The sequence below is a fragment of the Mastomys coucha genome, unplaced genomic scaffold (assembly GCF_008632895.1).
Source record: "Mastomys coucha isolate ucsf_1 unplaced genomic scaffold, UCSF_Mcou_1 pScaffold7, whole genome shotgun sequence".
In the NCBI taxonomy this organism is placed as follows: Eukaryota; Metazoa; Chordata; class Mammalia; order Rodentia; family Muridae; genus Mastomys; species Mastomys coucha.
In genome coordinates this window covers 23,478,578-23,504,389 of record NW_022196913.1, presented here as the reverse complement: position 1 = coordinate 23,504,389, position 25,812 = coordinate 23,478,578, and the positions used below count along the sequence as shown (strand labels likewise).

The 25,812-nt window shown below is 37.8% G+C and overlaps 1 gene segment (V, D, J or C); it reads right to left on the bottom strand.

Annotated features, from left to right (window-relative positions):
* LOC116081474 overlaps window positions 1–25,812 on the bottom strand; it is a 41,317-nt gene that overhangs the window by 4,706 nt on the left and 10,799 nt on the right. Inside the window, 3 exon segments of the C gene segment in view lie at window positions 15,499–15,546; window positions 18,268–18,597; window positions 21,587–21,648. Coding sequence covers window positions 15,499–15,546; window positions 18,268–18,597; window positions 21,587–21,648 — 440 coding nt within the window.

The following is a 25,812-nucleotide window of genomic DNA, read 5'->3' as shown; positions in this document are numbered from 1 at the left end:
AGCAAGAGCTACTGTCTACCCTGTGGTCACTACTGCTCATGAGTATTAGCAAGAGCTGCTGTCTCTACTCTGTGGTCATTACTGCTCATGAGTATTAGCAAGAGCTGCTGTCTCTACTCTGTGGTCACTACTGCTCTTGAGTACTAACAAGAGCTGCTGTCTCTATCCTGTGGTCACTACTGCTCATGAGTACTAACAAAAGATGCTGTCTCTATCCTGTGGTCACTAATGCTCATGAGTACTAACAAGAGATGCTGTCTCTATCCTGTGGTCACTACTGCTCATGAGTATTAGCAAGAGCTGCTGTCTCTATCCTGTGGTCACTAATGCTCATGAGTACTAGCAAGAGCTACTGTCTACCCTGTGGTCACTACTGCTCATGAGTATTAGCAAGAGCTGCTGTCTCTACCCTGTGGTCACTACTGCTCATGAGTACTAACAAGAGCTGCTGTCTCTATCCTGTGGTCACTACTGCTCATGAGTACTAACAAAAGATGTTGTCTCTATCCTGTGGTCACTAATGCTCATGAGTACTAGCAAGAGCTACTGTCTACCCTGTGGTCACTACTGCTCCAAGAATCGGGTAAATGCATCTTGGGCAACATCTTGTTTAATTCTCCTGCAACACCAAAAGGACTTGAATTATAGGTATCCTAACTTCAAATTAAAAGATAAATGTTAAAGAGCTTATGTAACTCATAATGAGAGGGTCAATATTTAAAGGATTTGAATGTGTGTGTATGTGTGTGTTTGCATGTGTGTGATTTGAAAGTGAATTTAATAGGATATGTGGGAAATGCTTTTATAAATTTCATCAAACTTGTAGTGAACTTATATTTTTTTCAATAAAAATAAAAATATTTGTGACAGGATACTTGTTTGAGAAGATATTACACTTAGACATCAATAAAGAAAAATAAGCATGACAGGCCTCAGAAGTGGCAGGGCAGCCGGCACAGGATCCTTTCTACCTCTGTCTATACCCAGGAGGGACTGTGGATCCACAGCCCTCCCTCTCCCTTCCCCGCAAGTGGAGAGTTTGCCCCCAGGGAGTGTTCCAACCCAGGGACTCTGGTGAGATTTCTCTCTGGTGACTTTGTAAGGGAGGAACAGCCAGGGGCACAGGCCTGAGAAGTGACAGGGCAGCCGATGCAGGATCCTTTCTACCTCCATCTAACCCTAGGAGGGACAGCAGATCCACAGCCCTCTCTGCACCTTTACCAAAAGCCTGTCTCCAGGGTTTGTTCTGACCCCAGGACTCAGGAGGGACTACTGATCCACAGGCCTCTGCACACAGGTCTTACCAGAGGAGAGCTGATCTCCCAGAAATGCTGGCACAGGCTTACAGACCCACAGGAGGAACAAGTTCTAGCCAGAGACAGCAAGAACATCTAACACCAGAGATCAACAGATGGCGAAAATGCAAATGTAAGAATCTTACCAACAGAAACCAAAACTACTTGGCTTCATCAGAACTAGTACTCCCACCACAGCAAGTTCTGGATATCCCAAAACACTAGAAAAGCAAGATTTGGATCTAAAATCATATCTCATGATAGTGATAGAAGAATTTAAGCAGGGCATGAATAACTACCTTAAAGAAATACAGGAGAATATAAGTAAACAGGATCAAGCCCTTAAAGAAGAAACACAAAAATCCCTTAAAGAATTACAGGAAAGCACAACCAAATAGGTGAAGGAAATGAACAAAACCATCCAGGACATAAAAATGGAAGTAGAAACAAATAAAAAATCACAAAGAGAGACAATTCTGGAGATAGTAATCCTAGAAAAGAAGTCAGGAACCATAGATGCAAGCATCACTAACACAATACAAAAGATAGAAGAGAGAATCTCAGGGACAGAAGATACCATAGAAAACATTGACACAACAGTCAAAGAAAACACAAAATGCAAAAAGTTCCTAACCCAAAACATCCAGAAAATTCAGGACACAATAAGAAGACCAAACCTAAGGATAATAGGTATAGAAGAGAGTGAAGACTTCCATCTTAAAGAGCCAGTAAATATCTTCAACAAAATTATAGAAGAAAACTTCCCTAACCTAAAGAAAGAGATGCCCATGAAGATACAAGAAGCCTGTAGAACCCCAAATAGACTGGACCAGAAAAGAAATTCCTCCTGCCACATAATAGTCAAAATACCAAATGCACAAAACAAAGAAAGAATACTAAAAGCACTGAGGGAAAAAGGTCGAATAACATATAAAGGCAGGCCCATCAGAATTACACTAGACTTCTCACCAGAGACTACAAAAGCCAGAAGATCCTGGGTTGATGTCATATAGAACCTACAAGAACACAAATGCCAGCCCAGGCTACTATACCCAGCAAAACTCTTAATTACCATAGGAGAAACCAAAGTATTCCACGACAAAACCAAATTTGCACAATATATTTCCACAAATTCAGCCCTTCAAAGGGTAATAAATGGAAAACTTCAACAGAAGGAGGGAAACTACATCCTAGAAAAAGCAAAAAAAAAAAAAAAAATCTTCCAACAAAACTAAAGAAAGCAACATGAACAGAATTCCAATTCTATCAACAAAAATAACAGGAAGCAACAATTACCTTTCCTTAATAACTATTAATATCAATGGACTCAATTCCCCAATAAAAAGACATAGAATATCAGACTGGGTAAGTAAATAGGACCCAATATTTTGTTGCATACAGGAAACCCACCTCAGTGACAAAGACAGACACTATCTCAGAATAAAAGGCTGGAAAACAATTCTCCAAGCCAATGGTTCCAAGAAAAAAGCTGGAGTAGCCATTCTAATATCGAATAAAACTTTCACCCTAAAGTGATCAAAAAAGATAAGGAGGACACTAAATACTCATCAAAGGTACGACATGAACTCTCAACATGAACCAACATGAACTCTCAATTCTGAATCTCTATGCTCCAAACATAAGGGCATCTACATTTATAAAAGAAACTTTACTGAAGCTCAAAGCACACATTGCACCACACAGAATAATAGTGGGAGATTTCAACACTCCACTCTCTGCAATGGACAGATCATGGAAACAGAAACTAAACAAAGACACAGTGAACTAACAGAAGTTATGAAACAGATGGATTTAACAGATATCTATAGAACTTTTTTTTATCCTAAAACAAAAGGATATACCTTCTTCTCAGCACCTCATGGCACCTTCTCCAAAACTGACCATATAATTGGTCACAAATCAGGCCTCAACAAATACAAGAAGATTGAAATAATTCCTTGCATCCTATCAGATCACCATGGACTAAGGCTGCTCCTCTATAACCACATAAACAATAGAATGCCCACAAACACGTGGAAGCTCAACAACACTCTACTCAATGATAACTTGGTCAAGGAATAAAGAAAGAAAGAAATTAAAGACTTTCTAGAGTTTAATGAAAATGAAGCCACAACATACCCAAATTTATGGGACACAATGAAAGCAGTCTGAAGAGGAAAACTCATAGTGTTAAGTGCCTCCAAAAAGAAACTGGAGAGAGTATACACCAGCAAGTTGACAGCACATCTGAAAGCTCTAGAACAATAAGAATCAAATTCACCCAAGAGGAGTCAAAGGCAGGAAATAATCAAACTCAGGGCTGAAATCAACCAAATGAAAACAAAAAGAACTATACAAAGAATCAACCAAACCAGGAGCTGGTTCTTTGAGAAAATCAAAAAAATAGATAAACCCTTAGCCAGACTAACTAGAGGGTACAGAGGCAGTATCCTAATTAACAAGATGAGAAATGAAAAGAGAGACATAGCAACAAACACTGAGGAAATCCAAAAAATCATGAGATCCTATGACAAAAGCCTATACTCAACAAAACTGGAAAACCTGAATAAAATGGACAATTTTCTAAACAGATACCAGATACCAAAGTTAAATCAAGATCAGATAAACTATCTATACAGTCTCATACCCTCTAAGGAAATAGTCTCCCAACCAAAAAAAGCCAAGTACCAGATGGATTTAGTGCAGTTTTAGCAGACCTTCAAAGAAGACCTAATACCAATACTCCTCAAACTATTCCACAATATAGAAACAGAAGGTACTCTACCCAATTCGTTCTATGAAGCCACAATTACTCTTATACCAAAACCACACAAAGACCTAACAAGGAAAGAAAACTTCAGACCAATTTCCGTTATGAATATGGATGCAAAAATACTCAATAAAATTCTTGCAAACCCAAGAACACATCAAAATGATCATCCATCATGATCAAGTAGGCTTCATCCCAGGAATGCAGGGATAGTCCAATATACGGAAATCGATCAATGTAATTCACTATATAAACAAACTCAAAGAAAAAAAACATGTGAACATCTCATTAGATGCCGAGAAAGCATTTGACAAAATCCAACATCCCTTCATGATAAAAGTCTTGGAAAGATCAGGAACTCAAGGCCTATAACTAAACATAGTAAAAGCAATATACAGCAAACCAGTAGCAAACATCAAACTAAATGGAGAGAAACTTGAAGCAATCCCACTAAAATCAGGGACTAGACAAAGCTGCCCACTCTCTCCCTATCTATTCAATATTGTACTTGAAGACCTAGCCAGATCAACTAGACAACAAAAGGAGATTAAAGGGATATGAATTTGGAAAGGAAGAAGTCAAATTATCACTATTTGCTGATGATATGATAGTATACTTAAGTGACTACAAAAATTCCACCAAAGAGCTCCTAAACATGATAAACAACTTCAGCAAAGTAGCTGGATATAGAATTAACTGACCCAAATCAGTGGCCTTCCTCTACACAAAGGATAAACAGGCTGAGAAAGAAATTAGGGAAACAACACCCTTCACAATAGTCACAAATAATATAAAATACCTTGGTGTGATTCTAAGCAAGTAAAAGATCTGTTTGACAAAAACTTCAAGTCTCTGAAGAAGAAAATTGAAGAAGATTTCAGAAGATGGAAAAATCTCCCATGATCATGGATTGGCAGAATTATTATAATAAAAATGGCCATCTTGACAAAAACAATCTACAGATTACATGCAATCCCCATCAAAATTCCAACTCCATTCTTCACAGACTTAGAAAGAGCAATTTGCAAATTCATGTGGAATAACAAAAAACCCAGGATAGCCAAAAGTATTCTAAACAATAAAGGAACCTCTGGTGGAATCACCATCCCAGACCTTAAGCTACAGAGCAATTGTGATAAAAACTACATGGTATTGGTACAGTGACAGGCAGGTAGATCAATGGAACCGAATTGAAGACCCAGAAATGAACCCACAAACCTATGACCGCTTGATCTTTGACAAAGGAGCTAAAACCATCCAGTGGAAAAAAAAAAGAGCATTTTCAACAAATGGTGCTGGCTTAACTGGTGGTTAGCATGTAGAAGAATGCAAATTGATCCATTCCTATCTCCTTGTACAAAGCTCAAGGAGATAGGTGGATCAAGGACCTTCACATAAAGCCAGAATCACTGAAACTAACAGAAAAGAAAGTGGGGAAGATTCTCGAGCATATAGGCACAGGGGAAATTTTCCTGAACAGAACACCAATAACTTATGCTCTAAGATCAAGAATCGACAAATGGGACTTCATAAAATTGCAAAGCTTCTGTAAAGCAAAAGACACTGTCAATAGGACAAAACGGCAACCAACAAATTGGGAAAGATCTTTACCAATCTTATATCTGATAGAAGGCTAATATCCAATATATACAAAGAACTCAAGAAATTAGACTCCAGAGAACCAAATAACCATCTTAAAAAATGGGGTACAGAGCTAAACAAAGAATTCTCAACTGAGGAATACAGAATGGCTGAGAAGCACCTCAAGAAATGTTCAACATTCTTAGTCATCAGGGAAATGCAAATCAAAACAACCCTGAGATTCCACCTCACACCAGTCAGAATGGTTAGGATAAAAAACTCAGGTGACAGTAGATGCTGGCAAGGTTGTGGAGAAAGAGGAACATTACTGCATTGCTGGTGGGATTGCAAGCTGGTACAACCACTCTGGAAAACAGTTTGGCGGTTCCTCCAGAAATTAGACATAGTACTTCCAGAGGACCCAGCTATCCTACTCCTGGGCATATACCCAGAAGATGCTCCAACATGTAATAAGGACACATACTCCACTATGATCATAGCAGCCTTATTTATAATAGCCAGAAACTGGAAACAACCCAGATGTCCCTCAAAAGAGGAATGGATACAGAAAATGTGGTACATCTACACAATGGAGTACTACTCAGCTATTAAAAACAATGAAGTTATGAAATTTTGGGGGAAATGGATGGACCTGGAGAATATCATCCTGAGTGAGGTAACCCAATCACAAAAGAACACACATGGTCTGCATTCTCTGATAAGTGGATATTACCCCAGAAGATTGGAATACACAAAGTACAATCCACAAACCACAAGAAACTCAAGAAGGAAGACCAAAAGTGTGGATACTTTATTCCTTCATAAATGGGGGGGACAAAATACCCATGGAAGGAGTTGTAGAGACTAACTATGGCGCAGAGACTGAAGGAAGGACAATCCAGAGACTGCTCCACCTGGGAATCCTTCCCATATTCAATCATCAAATCCAGACACTATTGTGGATGCCAGCAAGTAGTGGATGATAGGAGCCTGATATAGCTGTCTCCTGAGAGGGTCTGACAGTACATGACTAATACAGAAGTAGAGGCTCACTTCCATCCATTTACTGAGTATAGGGTCCCCAATGAAGGAGCTAGAGAAAGGACCCAAGGAGCTGAAGGGTTTGCAGCCCTTTAGTATGAAAAACAATATGAATTACCTAGTATGCTCAGAGCTCCCAAGGACTAAACCACCAACCAAATAGTACACATGGTAGGACTATTTGCTCCAGCAGCATATGTATATGTATAGCAGAAGATGGCCAAGTCGGTCATCAATGGGAGGAGAGGCCCTTGGCCCTGTGAAGGCTCTATGCCCCAGTGTAGGGAAATGCCAGGGCCAGGAAGCAGGGTAGGGTAGGGTAGTGAGCACGGGGAGGGGGGAGGGAATAGGGTTTTGTTGTTGTTGTTGTTGTTGTTATTTTATTTCATTTTATTTATTTATTTATTTTTGGAGGGGAACCTGGGAAAGGAGATATTGTATGACATGTAAATAAAGAAAACATCTTAAAAAAAAAAAGAAAAGAAAAATAAGCATGACCACAAATTCATGAATTCTGATAAATGATCAAGAGATTAAACCTGAGAAACCATGGGGTAAGAAGAATAGCCAAGTTTAAATGAGAAAAGCTCATAGGTCTCAAAAACGTATTCACTGAAACTACAATAGAACATTCTCAAACCAGGGAAAGATATCATGCAAGCAAAAGAGGGTCTTAAAATTCCAAATGCAATCAGAAAAGAACTTCTGCATAGTCCACTAAAACCAAAATACAAAAACTCCAATAGAAAGCGTCCGTGAAAAGCTGCAGAAGAAAAATGCCAAGTCACAGAGGCACACATATCAGGCTTTCCGAGCTCCCAGCAGGGACAGACCCTCAAGGCAAGAAAAGAGCCGAGTGACAAACCTCAAAACTTAAAAATCTGCTGATAATATGTGTAGTGGTATCTAGGAAATAGTGTCTGAAAATCAATGGAGACTTTTTAAGCACAAAATGAAGCACTTTGTGGCTGACCACCAAGCCTGCATTGTTGAAGGATCTTAAAATCCTAAACACCAAAAAGGAAGAAAGACAATATTAATCAGAGAGAAAGGCAAAGGACAAATTTCATGAGGGACATATATAAAGAAAAGAGAACCAGATACAGAAAGTTCAGCAAACAGAAAAATCCTAATAAGAGCCAGAAAGGAAGAAAATAAAAAAACAATTACTTCAAGGAGAAACATAACCAGCACAAATTACAGAAATCAGCAATGCTCCTTCAGTAATAATATGAAATGCAAACGGTTTTAATTCTACCATGTAAATAAGCCAATGAGCTTGTTAAACAAAATGAAAACCAGGATCAAACACTTGCTGTCTGCAAAAAACTGATAAAGCTATGCATAGACTGAGAACAAAAGAATGCAAATTATTTGGTAGGCAGATAGAAGTCCCGAACAAATAGAAGTAGTTAGTAGTTGTAGTTACAGTTGTAGTTTGTTGTGGATTGCCTTAGTGCTGTTTGTATTTTGATGCTAATTCTGCCCCTGAGGAGGAGCAGATCACATACTCAAGTGATTCCATGTGAACCTGCTCACCAATTTAACTGGTCAAATAAAGGCTAGAGCCTGTGACTTGAGCAGTGGAAAGAAAAGGCAGGGCTAGAAGTTTTAGAAAGAAGAGAGAGGAAGGAAGGGAGAAAGGATAGAGGAGGAGAAAGAGGAGGAGGAGGAGGAGGAAGAGGAGGAAGAGGGGAAGGAGGAAGAGGAGGAGGAAGAGGAGGAGGAGGGGAAGGAGGAAGAGGAGGAGGAGGGGAAGGAGGAGGAGGAGGAAGAGAAGGAGGAGGAGGTGGGGAAAGATGGAGCAGATCCATGTGGCTTGGAGGAGCTGCAAGTACTGGGGATCTTATACCTGGGGAATAGAGTAGTGTAGTGGTATATCTGCCCAATCTAGGCATGCAGCTTATACATATTATAACTGAGTTGTGTGTCCTTTGCACCGGCATATTGGGGTTGGAAATTTACTGATACAAATCTGGCTGGTATAAATATAAAAGTCTCTAATGTTTTCCTTTCACAGAGTTAAGGAAACTGAGTGAGACCAAGTCAGTTGTTGGTGTTCTACAGACTAGCCATGGGGGTAGATGGCCTGTGGAACATGAGCTCCAGGCATTTTCAGGAAAAATGGTAAGCCAGCCACTGGAACCAGGACCAGACTGGCAGTTTGGGGCATTGGGCAAGCAGCCAGAGGGCATGGGAGAGCTAGCGTGGAAGCTGAATGAGACGGGTGCCTGCTGGTCCCAGAGCCTAGCCAGATCAAGCGTGGGTTATAAAATTACATGCAACAGTAGTTGATAAGTAGATTTCAACCCAAGAATCAAGGGAAGAGATGAAGAAGGTCAGCACATTACTACATCAAGATGCTGTAATAATTATAAAATTATAAAAGCATATACATTGGATATTGAGTGAAACAGATAATAATAGAAATAAAGAGTAGATAAGGCCAAATACATTAATAGTCATTTACAATACCATACTCTTATCAATAGACAGACCATCTGGACATTACAAAATTAACAAATTTCAATGTGAACCTTGCTTCAAATGAACTTACCAGATATCTAGAGAATATTATATATAACTCATTGAGAACACACATTCTTCTTAGAAGCCCATGGAAATTTGCTTCAAACAAACAATAGTTTAATCCATAAGGCCAGTGTTAACAAATAATAAAAAAATAATATATTTTTATCTTATCAAAACAAGTCTGGGACAAAACTAGGTATAAATAACAAGAGAAATTTAAAAAAGAATGCAAATGTATGAAGAATCAACAGAATGACCTTGAAAGATTAGTGGTTCAATAAAGACATCAGAAAGGAAATAGAAACTATTTTTAGACTTAAGTGAAAATAAAAGAGAAACTTATTAGAAACTTTGGGTTGTTGCAAATGCACTTCTGAGAGGAGAGTTTTTAGCTACTGGTGTTTATCTGAAAAAGAAATCTCAGAAAAATAATTCAATAATTCACCTTAACGTCTTTAAAACAGAAACAAGAGAAAACTTGAAGCAATGAATGACAGAAATGATAAAAACCAGGGCAGAAAGAAATGAGGTGGAGATTGAAAGAATAAAGCCAAGAAACAACGAGATAGAGTTGTTTCTTTGAACAGATGAACAAGATCGACAAACTCTTAGCCAAACTAACCAAAGAGAGACTGGGGCAACACAAATTAATACAATGAGATGGAAAAGGCAGCCTCATAAGAGGTACTAGGGAAGCTCAGGGGATCTTGGGGCATTGCTGTGAAACCTGTTTTCCCCACAGCATAAACATTACAGAATGAGGACATGAAGCATGAGATGCATAAGACCTATTAAGCTAAACCGAGAGGACATAAATCCATGAAAGGAATAAGATTGAAACATTAGTAGTTTCCTAACAGAAAAAGGCCCAGTACTAGATGGAATCAAGACTGAATTCTATCTGATATCTAAATATGAACTAACACTTGTGTTCCTCACACTATTCCACAAAGCAGAGAGGGAAGGAACACTACAAAACTTTTTCTATAAAGCCACTAATATCCTTATTCAAAAGCCAAGTGATGAAATCTGCACAGTAAATTTTCCTGATGAGCATAGACAAAAACTTGCCATAAGATATGTGCAAACTAGATTCTATAAGACACCAGAAGTGTCATACCATCCCATGGATGACCTACAATACACAAAGCAATAGTTGTAGTTCAAAATATCAGTAGATCAGGCATAGGCATCGCAGTCATCTCGGTAGATGCAGAGAAGGCGTTGAACAATGAGGTGAGAGAAGTCTTAACTTTTGTGTCCTCAGTCCATTCCATCTGGTCTAATGCCATCTGCATATCTAAACTGTTCTGTGTATTATGCTGTTTTTGTTGCTGTGCAACTGTGGGATAATTTGAAAGCAGATATTGTGACATTTGATATTTATTTCTCTGTTAAGGATATTTGTGGTTATTTGAGATCTTTGCTACTTCCATATAAATTTCAAGATTTTTCTGATTCTGTAAACAAAGGTATTGAAATATTGAGGGGGTTGGGCAGTGGTGGCCTACGCCTTTAATCCCAGCACTGGGAGGCGGAGGCAGACAGATTTCTGAGTTCAAGGCCAGCCTGGTCTACAGAGTGAGTTCCAGGACAGCCAGAGCTACACAGAAACCCTGTCTCAAAAAAAACAACAACAAAAACAAAACAAAACAAAACAAAAAAAAAAACAATGACAAAAAAAGAAATTTTGATGGGGATTTCTTTGAATCTGCAGACTGTTTTGGATAATATATCCATTACTTAACAATAATTTGAAGTAATTATGACAAAAGAAGGCCTGTCAATCTCCTGACTATTATGTATTTCCTATTCTAGTCTTCATTGGAGAGATTTTTCACCCTATTGACTAGAGTTACTCCTGGATTTCTATTTTACTTTTTACTATAATGTGGATGCTCTATTTCCTAATTCATTTGTCAGGAAGCTTATTATCAATATAAGAAAAGCCTTTTGTGTGTTTCTTTTGTATCCTGCTACTTTGTTTCAAGTATTTGTCATTAAAAACAAATATAATTTAAAACATAGGATTAAAACATGTGTAAATATGCATACTCTGACTTCCTTCTCTCCTATTTATATGTTGAAATTGCTGATGGAGAACACAAAGAAAGTAACTCAAGATATAGTTGGCAGGGTTTTGTGCATAGGTCTTCAATAGCCCAGTAATAATCTTAAGAATTAAAAAATAGGCTCATATAAATTAAAGATCTCCTACAGAGCAAGGAAATGATTTTAAAAGTAAGAGAAAGGCTACAGATGCTGGGAGAAACATTTACCTATATGTATATTGGGATTAAATTCAGAATAAATAAAATACTCACAAACTCAACACTCCCCTCAATAAAAAAATGGGCAAATGTATTGAATAGACAGTTCGCAAAAGATGAAGTGTCAGTGGCCAATAAACATAAAAAATCTTCAGTTATCAGGGAAAAGCAAATTAAAAGTGTACTGAGATTCCATCTCATCCCAATCAGAATCTCAATCATTAGGTAAACTAAGGACAAATGCTAGAGAGGATGCCTAAGGATAAATAATTTTTATGGGTTATTTGCAGGAACTGTGGCATCTCCTCAAAAATAAAATAATATAAAACTGCCATATGATCCAATTCTACCACTACTAGTTTTATACAAAGTAAATTAAGTTGGGTATACCTTAGAAAGATTTGAAAATCAGGGCGTGCTGTAGCACTATTCTCAATAGCCAGATGTAGAACCAGTCTAGATACCCATCCACATGTGGATGAATAAAGAAAATGTGATATATGTATGAATATAATTTTATTCAGCAATAAAGAAGGAATTATCCATTTCTTGCGCCTTTATGCATATATTGCTATGCTGTCAGTTATGATTGTTCATGGCATTCAAGCTGGATAGTGGTTCCATTTCCTTAGCAGCTTGCATAGTGTTTCCTGGAAGCATGAAAGCTGAACCATAGGAAGGAGGCATTCAGGTCAGAGACAGCTCCAGCCATACATCCTACATGTGTGGTGTCTAGAGAAATGGGGGCCCACACTTAACCCTGTAGCACTAACTAAAGGATAAACTCATCTATATTTAGAGAATTTCTTATATCTGGCACTGGAGTATTTGTTATGCATTGTCATCCAAGTGGCTTAAGTCCTTTTAAAGCTTGTGTGTTTGTGTACACATATGATTATAAGCATTATGTATAATTTTAGATAAATATAAAATAATATAATTTTTTGAAGTTTTATTAAATAACTTTGATGTTATTTCTCCTTCCTTCTCCTTCTGTATTGATCTCCTTCCTTCCTCCCCAGTTGCAGTCCCATCCTGTTTTTCCATTTTCCATGTCATATCAGTCTTATCTTGCTATTTCACACCCAAGTCCCCTGCATCTATGGTCCCTTTATAATTTCTTGTTTTCTGTGCTTCACCATGTTGTATACTTACATCTGAGAATTTAGAGTGAGGACTTTCAGGTGAGAAAATGTGGAGTTTATCTTTCTGGGTCTTTCTTACTTTACTCAATATAATAATTTCTAAATCCATCCATTTAACTGCAAATTTTATTATTTCCTCTCTAAATAGAGCTAAGGCCCATGCTGTAGGAGGAAGTCCTGCCTGGTAAGGGAAACTAGTCAGCTTCCTGGGCTAGTGTACTCATATACTTTAGGAAAAAAAAAAAAACAAAGCAAAACCACCACATTTTTTTTTTTTTTTGCTGCAGTAGCATAATTCTTTACTATATTCTAAATCTTATCCTTATACCCATAGACCAATGGAGTTCTCACCCCTCATTAAAGAAGCCTCTATTATCTGGAGAATAACATCCTGAGTGAGGTAACCCAATCACAAAAGAACACACATGATATGCACTCTCTGATAAAGTGGTTATTAGCCCAGAAGTTTGGAATACACGAAGAACAACCCACAAACCACAAGAAACTCAAGAAGAAGGAATACCAAAATGTGGACATTTTGTTCCTTCTTAAAAGGGAGAATGAAATACCCACAGAAGGAGTTGCAGAGACTAACTATGGAGCAGAGACTGAAGGAAGGACAACCCAGCCTGATATAGCTGTCTCCCTAGAAGCTCTGACAGTACCTGACTAATACAGAAGAAGAGGCTCACAGCCATCCATTGAACTGAATACAGGGTCCCCAATGAAGGAGTTAAAGAAAGGACCCAAGGAGCTGAAAGGTTTGCAGCCCCTTAGGACGAACAACAATATGAACTAAGCAGTACCCCCAGAGCTCCCAGGGACTCAACCACCAACCAAGGAGTATACATGGTGGGACTGATTGTTCTGGCAGCATGTGTATAGTAGAGGATTGCAAAGTCGGTCAACAATGGGAGGAGAGGCCCTTGGCTCTGTGAAAGTTCTGTGCCCCAGTGTAGGGGAATGCCAGGGCCAATAAGTGGGAGAGGGTGGGTGGCAAGCAGGGAGGGGGGAGGCAACAGGGGTTTGTTCTTGTTGTTTATTTTGTTTGTTTTTTTTTTGTTTGTTTGTTTTTGGAGGGTAAACTGGGAAAGGAGAAATCATATGACATTTAAATAAAGAAAATATCTAATAAAAAAAAAGATTTTAAAAAAGCCTCCATTTATACCAGATGGAGACCAAAACAGAAAATGGCAACTGGTGCAATGCAAAGATCAACAGATCATGAGGGCACAGCCCCACTGTATCCATCTACATCAACATCAGTTACTACATCTTTAACTAGGGAACATCCTGAAAGAGGGAGAAGACAAACTATAAGACACAGAATACCAGGAAATCTGCTATGAAACAGTCTGTCATATAAATGTCTGTATAAACAAGATGGGAGCAGTATCAATGGACATGTTAATGTGGAAAGGTTGGCAGAGTCCCACACTTAGACAAAGAACTATAGGCAGAGAGTGATGTCTGAAATATGGAAAATTCATCTTTCCCAGATATGAGACTCCTTTTGGGTTTTCCAGTGTAGTGTGTGGTTAGCTTTGAAGCAATATAAACACAAACAACAGAAACAGACTCAACAGGTTCTATTTGTGTGTGTGTGTGTGTGTGTGTGTGTGTGTGTGTATGTGTAGTATATAAAATGTATAATCCAAAAGAGGCTATCTATATTGGAGTCCGGGGACATTGGAGGAAATTGAGGTAGCATAACTTGGAGGAGCTGGAAGGAAGAGAGGTAGGTGGGAAGACATGTAATTCTTTTTCAATTAAGAGTATTAAAAAGAAAAGGGGCTGTGATATGGCTCAGTGGGCAAGAGCACTGACCACTCTTCCCAAGGTCCTGAGTTCAAATCCCAGCAACCACATGGTGGCTCACAACCACCCATAATGAGACCTAATGCTCTCTTCTGGTGAATCTAAGGACAGCTACAGTGTACTTATGTATAATAATAAAAAGAAAAAAGAAAAATTATCAACTAAGGATTATTTAATGGATCTAGAGATCATCATATAAAACATTAAAACAGACTTAAAAGAATGGTTGTTACATGATTTCTCTGGACTGTAGAGGTTATAAATATATGAATATGAAGGAGGAAGTATGAACTCCAGCAAGAGTGAGGAGAAAGGGCTAGTAGTGATGGGAACCATGAGCAAATAGCAAAGTGAAGGTTCTCATGCATGAAAGTGGTGTCGTGAAACTCATTGATTTGTATACTAACCAAAAACAGGGCATTCCAGATTGTGTGAAGATGCTGGTCATGGGCTACTGCTACAGAAGCCAACTTCTTTTGATATGAGACATTTCACCCCTTTCTAGATGAGTAACTCTTTGTTCTCAAGCCCTGTATTATTAACCTCCAAATTAAAAGTATATAAAATCCTATCATATAAAGAACATTTTTTCTCTATAATTACTTATGCGGAAAGCCAAACTTTTGTAGGGTTGATTTTGTTTGTTGTTTGCTTATGTGTCTGGTCCTTTGAATCATATTTAGGTTTTAGGTTTTATTTATCAATGTTTAAAAGCAATACTAGAATAACTTGGTATCACATATTTTCCAGTCATTAAATGGTGGGTGGGTGAATGGATGGGTGGTGGGGTATTTGGGTAGATGGATGGACAGACAGATGGATGGATGGATTAAATTCTTCTTTGCAACCATTCAGAGCATCTCCTTGAAGTCTCATTTGTTAATTTTCTAGGCTAATATGAGTCCAAGGAAATGATTGATTGCTTTAAATGTCACTCAACTCCCAGTCTGTTCTGCAAAACCCGGCCATTCTGTTTTTCTACCTAAAGCAGGGTGGCTTCAAAAGGTAAAGAGATGAGAAGGAGGACACCGCAATCTAAAACTTACCACTCTCAGTCTTCAAAGCACCTTCTGTCGGGGCAATGGTGTTGGCAGCTAAAGGAAAGGAAAGCACACGCTAGTCAGCTATCTACGGCTAGTATTTCACCATATTTGTAGATATGTGTATATAAACATATGAACATACATATGTGTACACGTGTGCACAGAAATTGAATGTCAAAAAAAAAATAGCCATTCAAATGTGAGCCTTGCAATCTCAGAAACATTTGTTGAATTGAATGTCATTTAATAGGTGACAATCATATATGATGACTCTACATATGAACCTGTTGAAGGTCACAATGATTACACATTTATCACAACTCAATGTATCCCAACACTTCCCTCTCAGACCTGTTTCTCCTGTGTACTGGGTCCTGGAACACTGTCTGCAACAGAAGAGAAGATGTACAAATACGTACTCAATGGAAAAATAGAATATCAGTTCATCTACGGGCCTGCATGTGCTTGGCTTTCCTGTCACACTGTGAAAAGCAAGTCTGGTCTATACAGTGAGTTCCAGGCCAGCCAGGGATACAAAGTAAGACTCTATCTAAAAAAAAGAAAAAAGAAAAAAAAAGATAAAAACCTGCTAAGATATTAATTCTAACAGCTAAAGGTCCCTGTTCAGTTATTTATGAGGATACACAGATAATCCAAGTTATATTTCTAGTTTTCTGTATAAAACCTGAGGTAAGAGAGAGACAAGTATGAGTTTTTAAAAGTAAAAATAATGTGGTGTTTAATTATTTAAATGATGTTGAAAAAGCATACATTTGTTCTTTGAGATTATTTTTCTGCTACCTGTATTCTCATAGATATGTATTTCCTTCCACTAATTGATTTTATTGAACAGGTTCTGTGTGCATGAAAATGGATTCAAGGATTCAAATATATATGTGTGTATACACACACACACACACACACACACACATATATGCCACATATACATATATAGATGTTTTAATGGAAATATAAATATGATCATGTTTGGTTTTTATCTTTATTTCTGCCCGATGGCTCTAAAAGTCTACTTTTTGTCCTTTGAGTGACTTTATTATCTAAAAGAAATGAAAATCACTACCAGCATGTACTGATCGAGGTACAAAGAGTTATTAATAATATAATCTATATGTTTCTAAACCCTTTCACCCAAAGGTAATTGCAGTCTTAGAGACCAGCTTCACGTTCTTTTATAATTACATCATTAAGTTTTATTTCAGGTTGACTTTGAAGCTTCAGCCATCAAGACAAAACATACCCCAGAGGCAGTATCAGAAATGCTTTGTTGAATCCTATTTCAAAGAATGTCCTTGCTTGATCTCTTTCCTGCCAGGAGATGGACATGGCAGATGCTTGCTTCAGAGCTCACTGTAAGCAAATTTTAGTAAGTGGAATGTCTTTTCTGCCCAGCTTCATCCCTAAGGGTTTTATTTTTTCCTGAACACTCGAAAGGTCATAACATAATCAAATTAAGAAAATGTTTATGTTAGCTTTCTGCTTTGTATATTTATCTTGCCTCTATGTCTTTAAGCTGGAAGTAGAATATGGGGCTATCTTGTAATGATTTGCTATGCTGTAGCAAACAGCTGCTTTCATTGCTGTTAATTCATTTTCTTTCCATGACAACCATAGGTGAAAGCAGGCAACTTGACAGACATGGCAGGCCACTGTTGAAACAAAGTGTTCCCGAGGACAAGGACTTACTTAGGACATCTGATGGGCAAATGGCAAAGATGTCCTCAGATTTTGTCATTTGTATGCTTCTGCACTAGATCGAAAGGACTTGTTAACCACATGGGAGAATATAAAAGTATTTGTCTCTGTCACTGTGGGGCCTTAGGAATGTCTTCAAAACAGGATGACAACATACCTACATGGTGAGCTAGCTAGTAGACTACCACCAGTTTTTGCTCACCCAGCCCTCTGCTTAGCTGTTTGAAAGTGCCTAGCAAATGGTACCTGAATAATGCATGATTTTAAACGACAAGAAAGAGAATACAGGCTCTCCTCTGCAGCTACTGGAATCCTAACTCAACCTAAATTATTCACATCTCACTCATCTCACTGGGTCTGGCATACAGGTGACATAGTAAATGTCTACCCAAGTGGTACATTTACCAATGGCAAGAAATCTATTCACCATAGAAAACAGAGTTGTATTGTATATGTTAGCTTCATGAAATTTAAATTATGAATGCTGTCTAACAGTGCCATGTAAAACAAAAATCAGATAACCTCAAGGCTAGCATACATCTTCAATGGCCAAATAGACATTTTGTTGTTTTTGTTGAATGTAAATATTTTGTTTGAGCACTATCATGTCAGTTAAAAACTTTCTGTAAACAACATTTAGTGTATCAAAATTGAATTAGGTAATTTTGATTATTTTACAGGTAGAACATTTCTGAAAAATATGTATTGTTCTTATGTCTGAATCAACTAGTCAGAAAAAAATGGAAAATGCATTTCATGCACCAAGTAGCTAGATGTTTAAAATATGTTCACTCATTTAATCCATGCAGTAATTTTTAAAACATGATGTGATAGCCATGTTTTACATAGTGTCACTGATGCTGAGTGAATTGATAGCAAATATTCTGCTACTTTTTCCCCACCTGTAACATTCTCGGGGATGGAACAGTATGGTTCTGTCCTTACAATGTTATAAGACTGACGAAAGATTCATGCTTTATTTTTATAAATACATACTATAACAATAGGATGATTCCATTTTACATATGGAAAGTTGTATGTACATTAACATACACTTACCTCTATCTATCAGAGGAAATAGAATCTCTTGGTCAACTCCTCTCTTGTTCTTTTCATGTTTGACAATACAACTATGTTCTCTAGCCATTGAATCTTCAGGCACCGTCAGCCAACTGAATTTCATGTATCTGTCATTAGTTTTCATGGTGTTTCCCTCTTGAGATTCCAGAATCTTATCACCACTCTTTTCTTTCCAATATACCCTTATGACATCGGGAAAGAATTTCTCAAGGAGACAAAGGTACGTCCCAGCCTTATGGAGAGTTGTTTCAGCAGCGGAAGGAAGAAAAATGGTGGGCTTGGGAGAAATGTCTGAGTCAATGCGTTTGTCTGTAGGAAAATGGAAAATATAAAAGAGAAAATTATTAGGAAAACTCAGATGTTGAATGGGTTTGACATAAACTGATGCACAGTGCTCAGAAGACAAATTATGACTATAGCACCCACTGTAGCCTTTTGCCCACTTTGGTTGCAGACTTACTTTTGTCCCTACTTTTTTTTGTGGGGAAGGGGTTCAAGACAGGGTTTCTCTGTATAGCCCTCGCTGTCATAGAACTCATTCTGCAGACCAAGCTGTCCTCAAACTCAGAAATCCACCTGCCTCTGCCTCCTTGTCCCTACTTTAAACCTACACAATTGATAAAGATTTTTGTCTCTTAGACTGACTGAATAAGTCACTCTCCCATGCATTTGCAATTCAAGTAACCCATTCTTTACATAGCTGAATCTCAAAGTGCCCATATGAGATATTACAAGGTGGGTTGCCTGTTTTAGTGGTCATCCCCTGCCAAGTACACTACTGCCCATGGAGTTGATCCCTTGGTTGTGCCTATCAATCTCTGCTGCCAATTATGCAGGTCCTAGTGTTTATCATTCCACAGCTTCTCATTTCTGCATCTAACCCACTCTAGGTTTCCAAGCTGCATTGTTTTTAAAGCTTTCCTTCTAAATGATTTGTAGTCTCTTGAATTTGGGGGAAACAAGAACAAATTTATAACTTCTACTAAAAATACACAGTGTCTTTATATTAATCTTACAGCATTACCCACTAAAGATGGAGGTCATTATCTTTATGGCACAGGCAACTATGAATGAAAATATGAATAATTTTAAGAACAGTAGTTGGGTAGAATCTTTGTAGCATAGTACCAAGTGAAAAATACTCAGAATCAGTATTGGGTACCTAGTCTACCCTGATTGTATAAATATAATTAAGGTATACCCAGACAGGTGATTGAACGGAAATTTTACAGAATCATGGCCATGAGTGATGGTAGCAGGTGTTTGTGCTTATTTATGGATCTTAACAATTCTTCTATGATCAACAGGAACGTTAATAACTATAAGAAGAAATTTGTTCTCTTAAAAGGTTTTTATGTGTAAATCAGCTTTTAGCCTAGCATGTAATTACAGTTTTAGATATTTCTTCACGTTTTATGAACCAGTTACAGTATTCATGTATTTGAAGATTTAATAAATCTATATTAAATAATACTTATGGGCATTTTGTGATTCAGATGAGAGGAATAATTGACATTTAGGTGGATTATAACTTGACTTCTTACTAGGATCCATCTCCAATTAATAAATGACTTGAGTTATTTTACAGAGTAAATTCATGTTTTTCTCTGGGGTGGGACCACTGGCTGCAAGGCAAGAATTCTAGCACTGAGCAGCAATCCCAACCCCAGGATGCGAATTCTTAGTGATGACCTCATAAGCTATTCCTTGTTGGAAAATCTCCTTTTGACTTGAAGATTCCCTGACAGTTTCCAGAGCATTGAAATTTAATTCTGCACTATGCACCAGAACCTGCTAACCCATGGTTATTTCTATAGCTGTCTCTTCATGAGAGTGTAGGCAGCTTTGAATTATGAGCTAAGGAGTGCTATTTAGTACAGCTTGCTTCTTTTAGAATCTTCAATATTTCCAACAAGTTTGATACCAATACAGAAATACAAGTGCGTCATATCATACCATGTGGCCACGTTACAGAAGTAATCCAAGACCCATGCCTCAATCATTTAATAAACACATATTCAGAATGACCTCCATTTTCTTTTCATGGGAGAAAGAGGTAAGCTTGGTTCTACTACAGAACTTTTCATTCATGTGATGCTTCACGTAATCACACAAATTGAGAATGTTAGTAAAAAAGTAGTTAATGAAAACATCCACATGAAGGGTCAAGCTACAGAGCAGGAAATATTTTGTACTTAAAACATGACAGTGCTTGTGACATTGTAATTCATGACTGGAGAATGCTTCTCAGTGCCAATATTCCCTCTGTGAAAGGAGACCACCTTCTGTATAGTAATGTCAAATAATGACCGCAGGTACACAAACTCCTTAACATAGCATCTAGCCTTCAAAATGGTTTCCAGTGTTATTTTTCTCTTTAACAACTTGTGGCCATATTGTCTAATTTTTCCTGGTCCACATTTCAAGTATCACTTATTCAAAATGCTTACCCCCACAAGCGTCTCAGATCTTACATGGTTTTGGATGTGAAAGGTTCATCCTAGCTTTGGGTTTTCAAAAGCAATAGTTATTACACAAATGAAGGACTCCAGTAACCCAGGGCCTCCTGACTTTCTGGAAGCCATAGTCCAAGATCTTATGAGGTTTAGTCACAGCATCGGGAAGCTCTTCAGTGCAAAGTTTTGTCTCGGCTCCCCTTTTTACCCCTGACATTCCGAGCAAAAGCTATTTGCTATTTGAGAGAATAGACGATCAAAGGAAAACGCAGAGCCATGAATGGTCTTTCCATGGACCTGGGACTCAAATGCCACCTGGAAATATACATCCCACTAAATGGGTCTTCTTCAGACAGCATCCTAGTGTCTCAGAGCCATCATTTCTGTCTGTTCCCACATTACCTGAAGTAATACTTTCACTGTACTTAGACATGTAATCATAATCAGAGATAGAGATTTTGCAGGTTTCTGAAGAAAGGAAAGTAATGTAATTCTCCAAATATACAGAGAAGAAATTAATAAAACCCTACTTTGAGGGTTCCCACTTAAAAGATCTACAAAAAAATAACCTGATGTACTAGTGCTATTGATGACTAGCATAGACCATCCTCACAGAATGCTAACTGCTACCTTGTCTGTGCATTTTAAATGCAGGATTTCAGTTCACTAACTGATGAGGAAGGAGGAAATTGCTTACAATGTAGCTTTATTTCTATATCCAGTAACTCATAACTGTGAAGTTGGGGTCAGATATGGTTGATCATAATTGGTATCTTTTTCTAAAAACAAGAAAAAAAGTCATGGTTATTCACTTCAAGATAACAACACAACAGCTTCCTTACCTGGAGGAATTATTACGAGCTTTGTCCCTTTGCCAAATATCTTGACCCATGATGTGCCTCTCACATTGTTCAGCGCTTCTACAAAAACATGAGCCCTCTCTTGAGCTTCAGTCTGATGAGCCATATAGGAACTCTTATCTTAGGAAGATGACCTGAATTCCTTTGCAAAGTTTTGTATCATCCAATAGTTTGTAAATTTCCTTCACAAAATCTTCTCTTCTAAAAGGGAGTGATGACTGGAAAGTATCAACAGACAGTGGGAAGGGTAAAAGCTAGAGAGGGCTGGACCATGCCACAAACCAACTGCTTTTCTAACTTACCAGGAAATGTATTCTCAGAATTAACTTTTGTTGTGGTTCTCAGATGTTTAATTTTGATTAAACTGCTAAGATAATTCGCCAAACATGCCTCTGTTCTCAGAAATGTCAAGGCCACTCCTTAAATAATTTGGGGGTTTCTTGAAGAATTCTTAAGGATGGTGAGCCAAGCTCTCCATGGCTAGTGAGGCATGACCTCTTAACATCAGGATTCTCTGTCAGGGTGGTGCCTACTAGAAAATGGATTCAATAATGACTTCCTTTTTTCTCACAAAAGGAAGTAAATATAAAAAAAATTATACAATTCAATCTCCCAAGGAATTATATATTTTTTTATTTATACTAGAAAATAGAAATTAAAATCTGGTATTTGGAAAATTTGGAAGAAAGAGAAAAAATGCCTCCTGAAGGTTGTTCAGTGAACTCCTGTTGCTCACCAGGAGGAGAAGAATGTCCAGAAATGTTATGGAGCCCAGCTGTAGCACCTACCAGGCCTGGCTCACTGTCATGTTCAAGACCTAATAGTCCAGGCCTGCATTCCATGAGCACACATGAACTCTGTCCCAGAGGATGAAGGATTTTTGGTGATCAGAAAGACTGACCACCCACAACCCTCTCTCAGCCACCAAACCAGATGAGAGGACAAGACTATAGAGGCAATCTATATTCTGAATATGGTTTTCCAAGTAAATGTTAAAATTTTAGTTTTATGACTGTGAATATTTTGCTTTCATGTGTGTATGTATGGAACATATATACAGTGCTCACAGAATCCAGAAAAGGCATGAATCCCTCGGAACCGGAGTCACAGGCAGTTGTGAGACTTTGTGTGGGTACTGGGAACTAAACCTGGAACTTCTGTAATAACTGAAAGCACTCATGTGCTTAGCCACCTCTCCAGCCCCCAATTGGCATTTTGAGACAAAAGAATAGTTTATACATTGAGTTTGCATCAGCTCTTTTCCAGAAATGTTGGTGTTATTTACCAATTTCTAGTCCCTAAGTAGTTGATATTTCTATGAGAAAGCTGAGCAGGCTATTTAATATATATGTGTGTATATATATATATATATATATACACATATATATACATACATATATACATATATGTAAACATGCACACATATGTATATATGTACATATGTATATATGTATATGTATATATGTACATATATGTGTATATATGTATATAATATGTATATGTGTATATATATATATATATGCTGTTTTCCTTAAAAATATATACTATATCTATACTATTGACATGTGTGAGAGGTGAAAGGCATACACTTTCACAAACTGGTGTCATTTTGATGTCATGGGTGCCCTCACATTCCAATGACAATTCCCCATTCACCTTATCTTTCCAGACTATGCCATGTTGAGAACTAAATCTAGTCAAAGCATTTTCTAAAAGAAGCTTGGCTTGGTATTGATCATAAGAGAGATAGGAAAAGCCACAGAGACTGAAATACAAGTCTTGTAGGTCACCAGTTTCAGACCCACTCTTGGGGTCCAGCTTCCTAATTTGCAATGACATCTTTAAGCTAAATGAATCCTAAGTCCCAATGATATATACCCCATCCCCATACCTGTGAATCCGTGAATAAGAGTAGTGAAGCCCTTGGTGATTTTGGGACTGTGAAGGAAGCCAAGGAGTAGAGATACAAAGATGTTCTTACAGATCCCTTCAGATGCTGAGATGCTGTGTGATCCCTGTTGGCACAATAGTATGTGGCTTCATCTGATGTGATCACATTGTTGATTAACAGGCTAAAGATACCGTCACTCTTCTTACCTGTTTCCAAAGGGAGTTGGATCGATCGCTGGCCGATCGCTCGCGTGCATCTACCCAGGAGCTATCTTTGGATCTGCAAATGAAAGACACACACACACACACACACACACACACACACACACACACACACACACACACACACAAGCTTATTCTTAAAATGCCTTGGCTACCTCAAAGGCTGGACGCTCCTAAACCTTCCCCTGCTACACAAGGCCCAGTCGAGGGAGTGGCCAGTGACCGTTTACCGGAAGTCTCACAAGCCTGGTTGGCTTTATTTCCTAACACTCCTGCAGCCCATCCTTCCACCCCGAGTCATCTCGGTACTCTCCTGTTCCTCTCTGCCTCCTTGCCTGCACAATTCTAAGAGTCTTACCCCATGCCCAACCATTGGTCATTGGTATCTTTATTGATTGATCAAAAAACAATTGGGGACACGGACCTTTCAGCATTTGGACACACCGATTCCTGATTAAATCAAAGCATTAGAACCAATCTCCAACACCCAGAGAGCTTGCAACTTATGTACTTCTATGCACTGCCTTATTTGGTCATTGGGTGAAGTACAAATGATTCTGAGATAGTCTCATTTTGGAGTCTTCATCTTAAAAGTAAGATAGAGAAATTAGAGATTTTCAAATCTTTTAAATTCCCAGGTGGCTCCAAGAACACAAATAATAGAAAGGCAAAAGAGAGTAAAATCAACTTAAAAAGTCAAAGATAGAATGAAAAACTCAGGGTAGGGTTTTTGCATTTCCAGTAACAGTTGCAGTGAACATTAGAGAGAGTGAACTAGACCTCAGCTGCAATGGATTAAGGTGCAGCCCTAACTCTGTGGAGAAGAAGCCAGGGAGGAGGGTAAGTCATGTGTCACAGGGTCATTTTTGTCATGTTCATTGCCATTATTAGATACCAGAAGACTGTTTTACCTATATTATGGGTATGCTGTTTTCCTTAAAAATATATACTATATCTATACTATTGACATGTGTGAGAGGTAAAAGGCATACACTTTCATGTTCATTGCCATAATTGGATACCAGAAAATATCTGTTATACCTATATTATGATAACAGTCACCGTCCCCTAGGTAGTGACAGCTGTTCCCTACCTCTTGTTCATAGGTGTTTCAAAGATAATTCTCCCTGACATATTTTAAAGAAGTTGAATTCTATATTTTGCATAATATTTAACAGGTTTCAAACAGTAAGTGATTATAATAATCACACAGGAAGAGTTTCATTAATATACACAGTATAGTATGAGATGAGAATTCCATAGTCATAGAAGAAAGTTGCAGAGGCTTATGAATAGTAAAAACCCTTCATAGATTCAGAGTTTCCCCAGAGTCTCAAGCTTGATTCCAGGTATTCTAACAATCATATAGCTATAGATTACACACACTGCTGCAAATGAACACCTTCTGTTCTTATCCTGTTCATAATTATTCATTTTCAACTAACACATGAAGCTAAAACAAAGAGAAATCATATTCATCAAGGTGTGCTTCAAAAGTTGTTTTACTAATCAATTTTTTTTAAAGCAAAACTGAAGTTTATTAAGAAATCAGTTCCAATGAATGTTGGGAACGATGCTTAATAAAATATAAGAAATGAGATTAGAATATGATATGTGAAGTACATTGCACAAATTTACATTCTGATAAAATAGAAACAAATCAACACAGTAAAAAGATAGTTTTACTCAACAGAGAAGTCAGATCATGTATCTTGACTATAGACATGATTCACTGCTATTTTAATATTCTTATTTGAAATATCTCTTAAGAGGAAAGGAAGATTGTGTCTATGCAGGCCATCTCCACAAAGGATTTTGTTGTTGTTAGTTTTATTTGAAATCCTTGAATCTCAGCCAGCAAGAGACTTAAACAAAATCCCAAGGTAATGGCTCATTTCCCTTACTATGTCCTTTTCCATTTTCCTGTATTTCTGCTCTGTTTCATCAGAAATAAGTAGCAGCTCATAATCCACTGGCAGGACTTTATTTTTTTTCTTTTTTTTTTATTAGATATTTTCTTTATTTACTTGTAAATTTCTCCCTCCCCAGTTTCCCCTCTAAAAAACAAAGAAACAAACAAAAACAACAAAAACAAA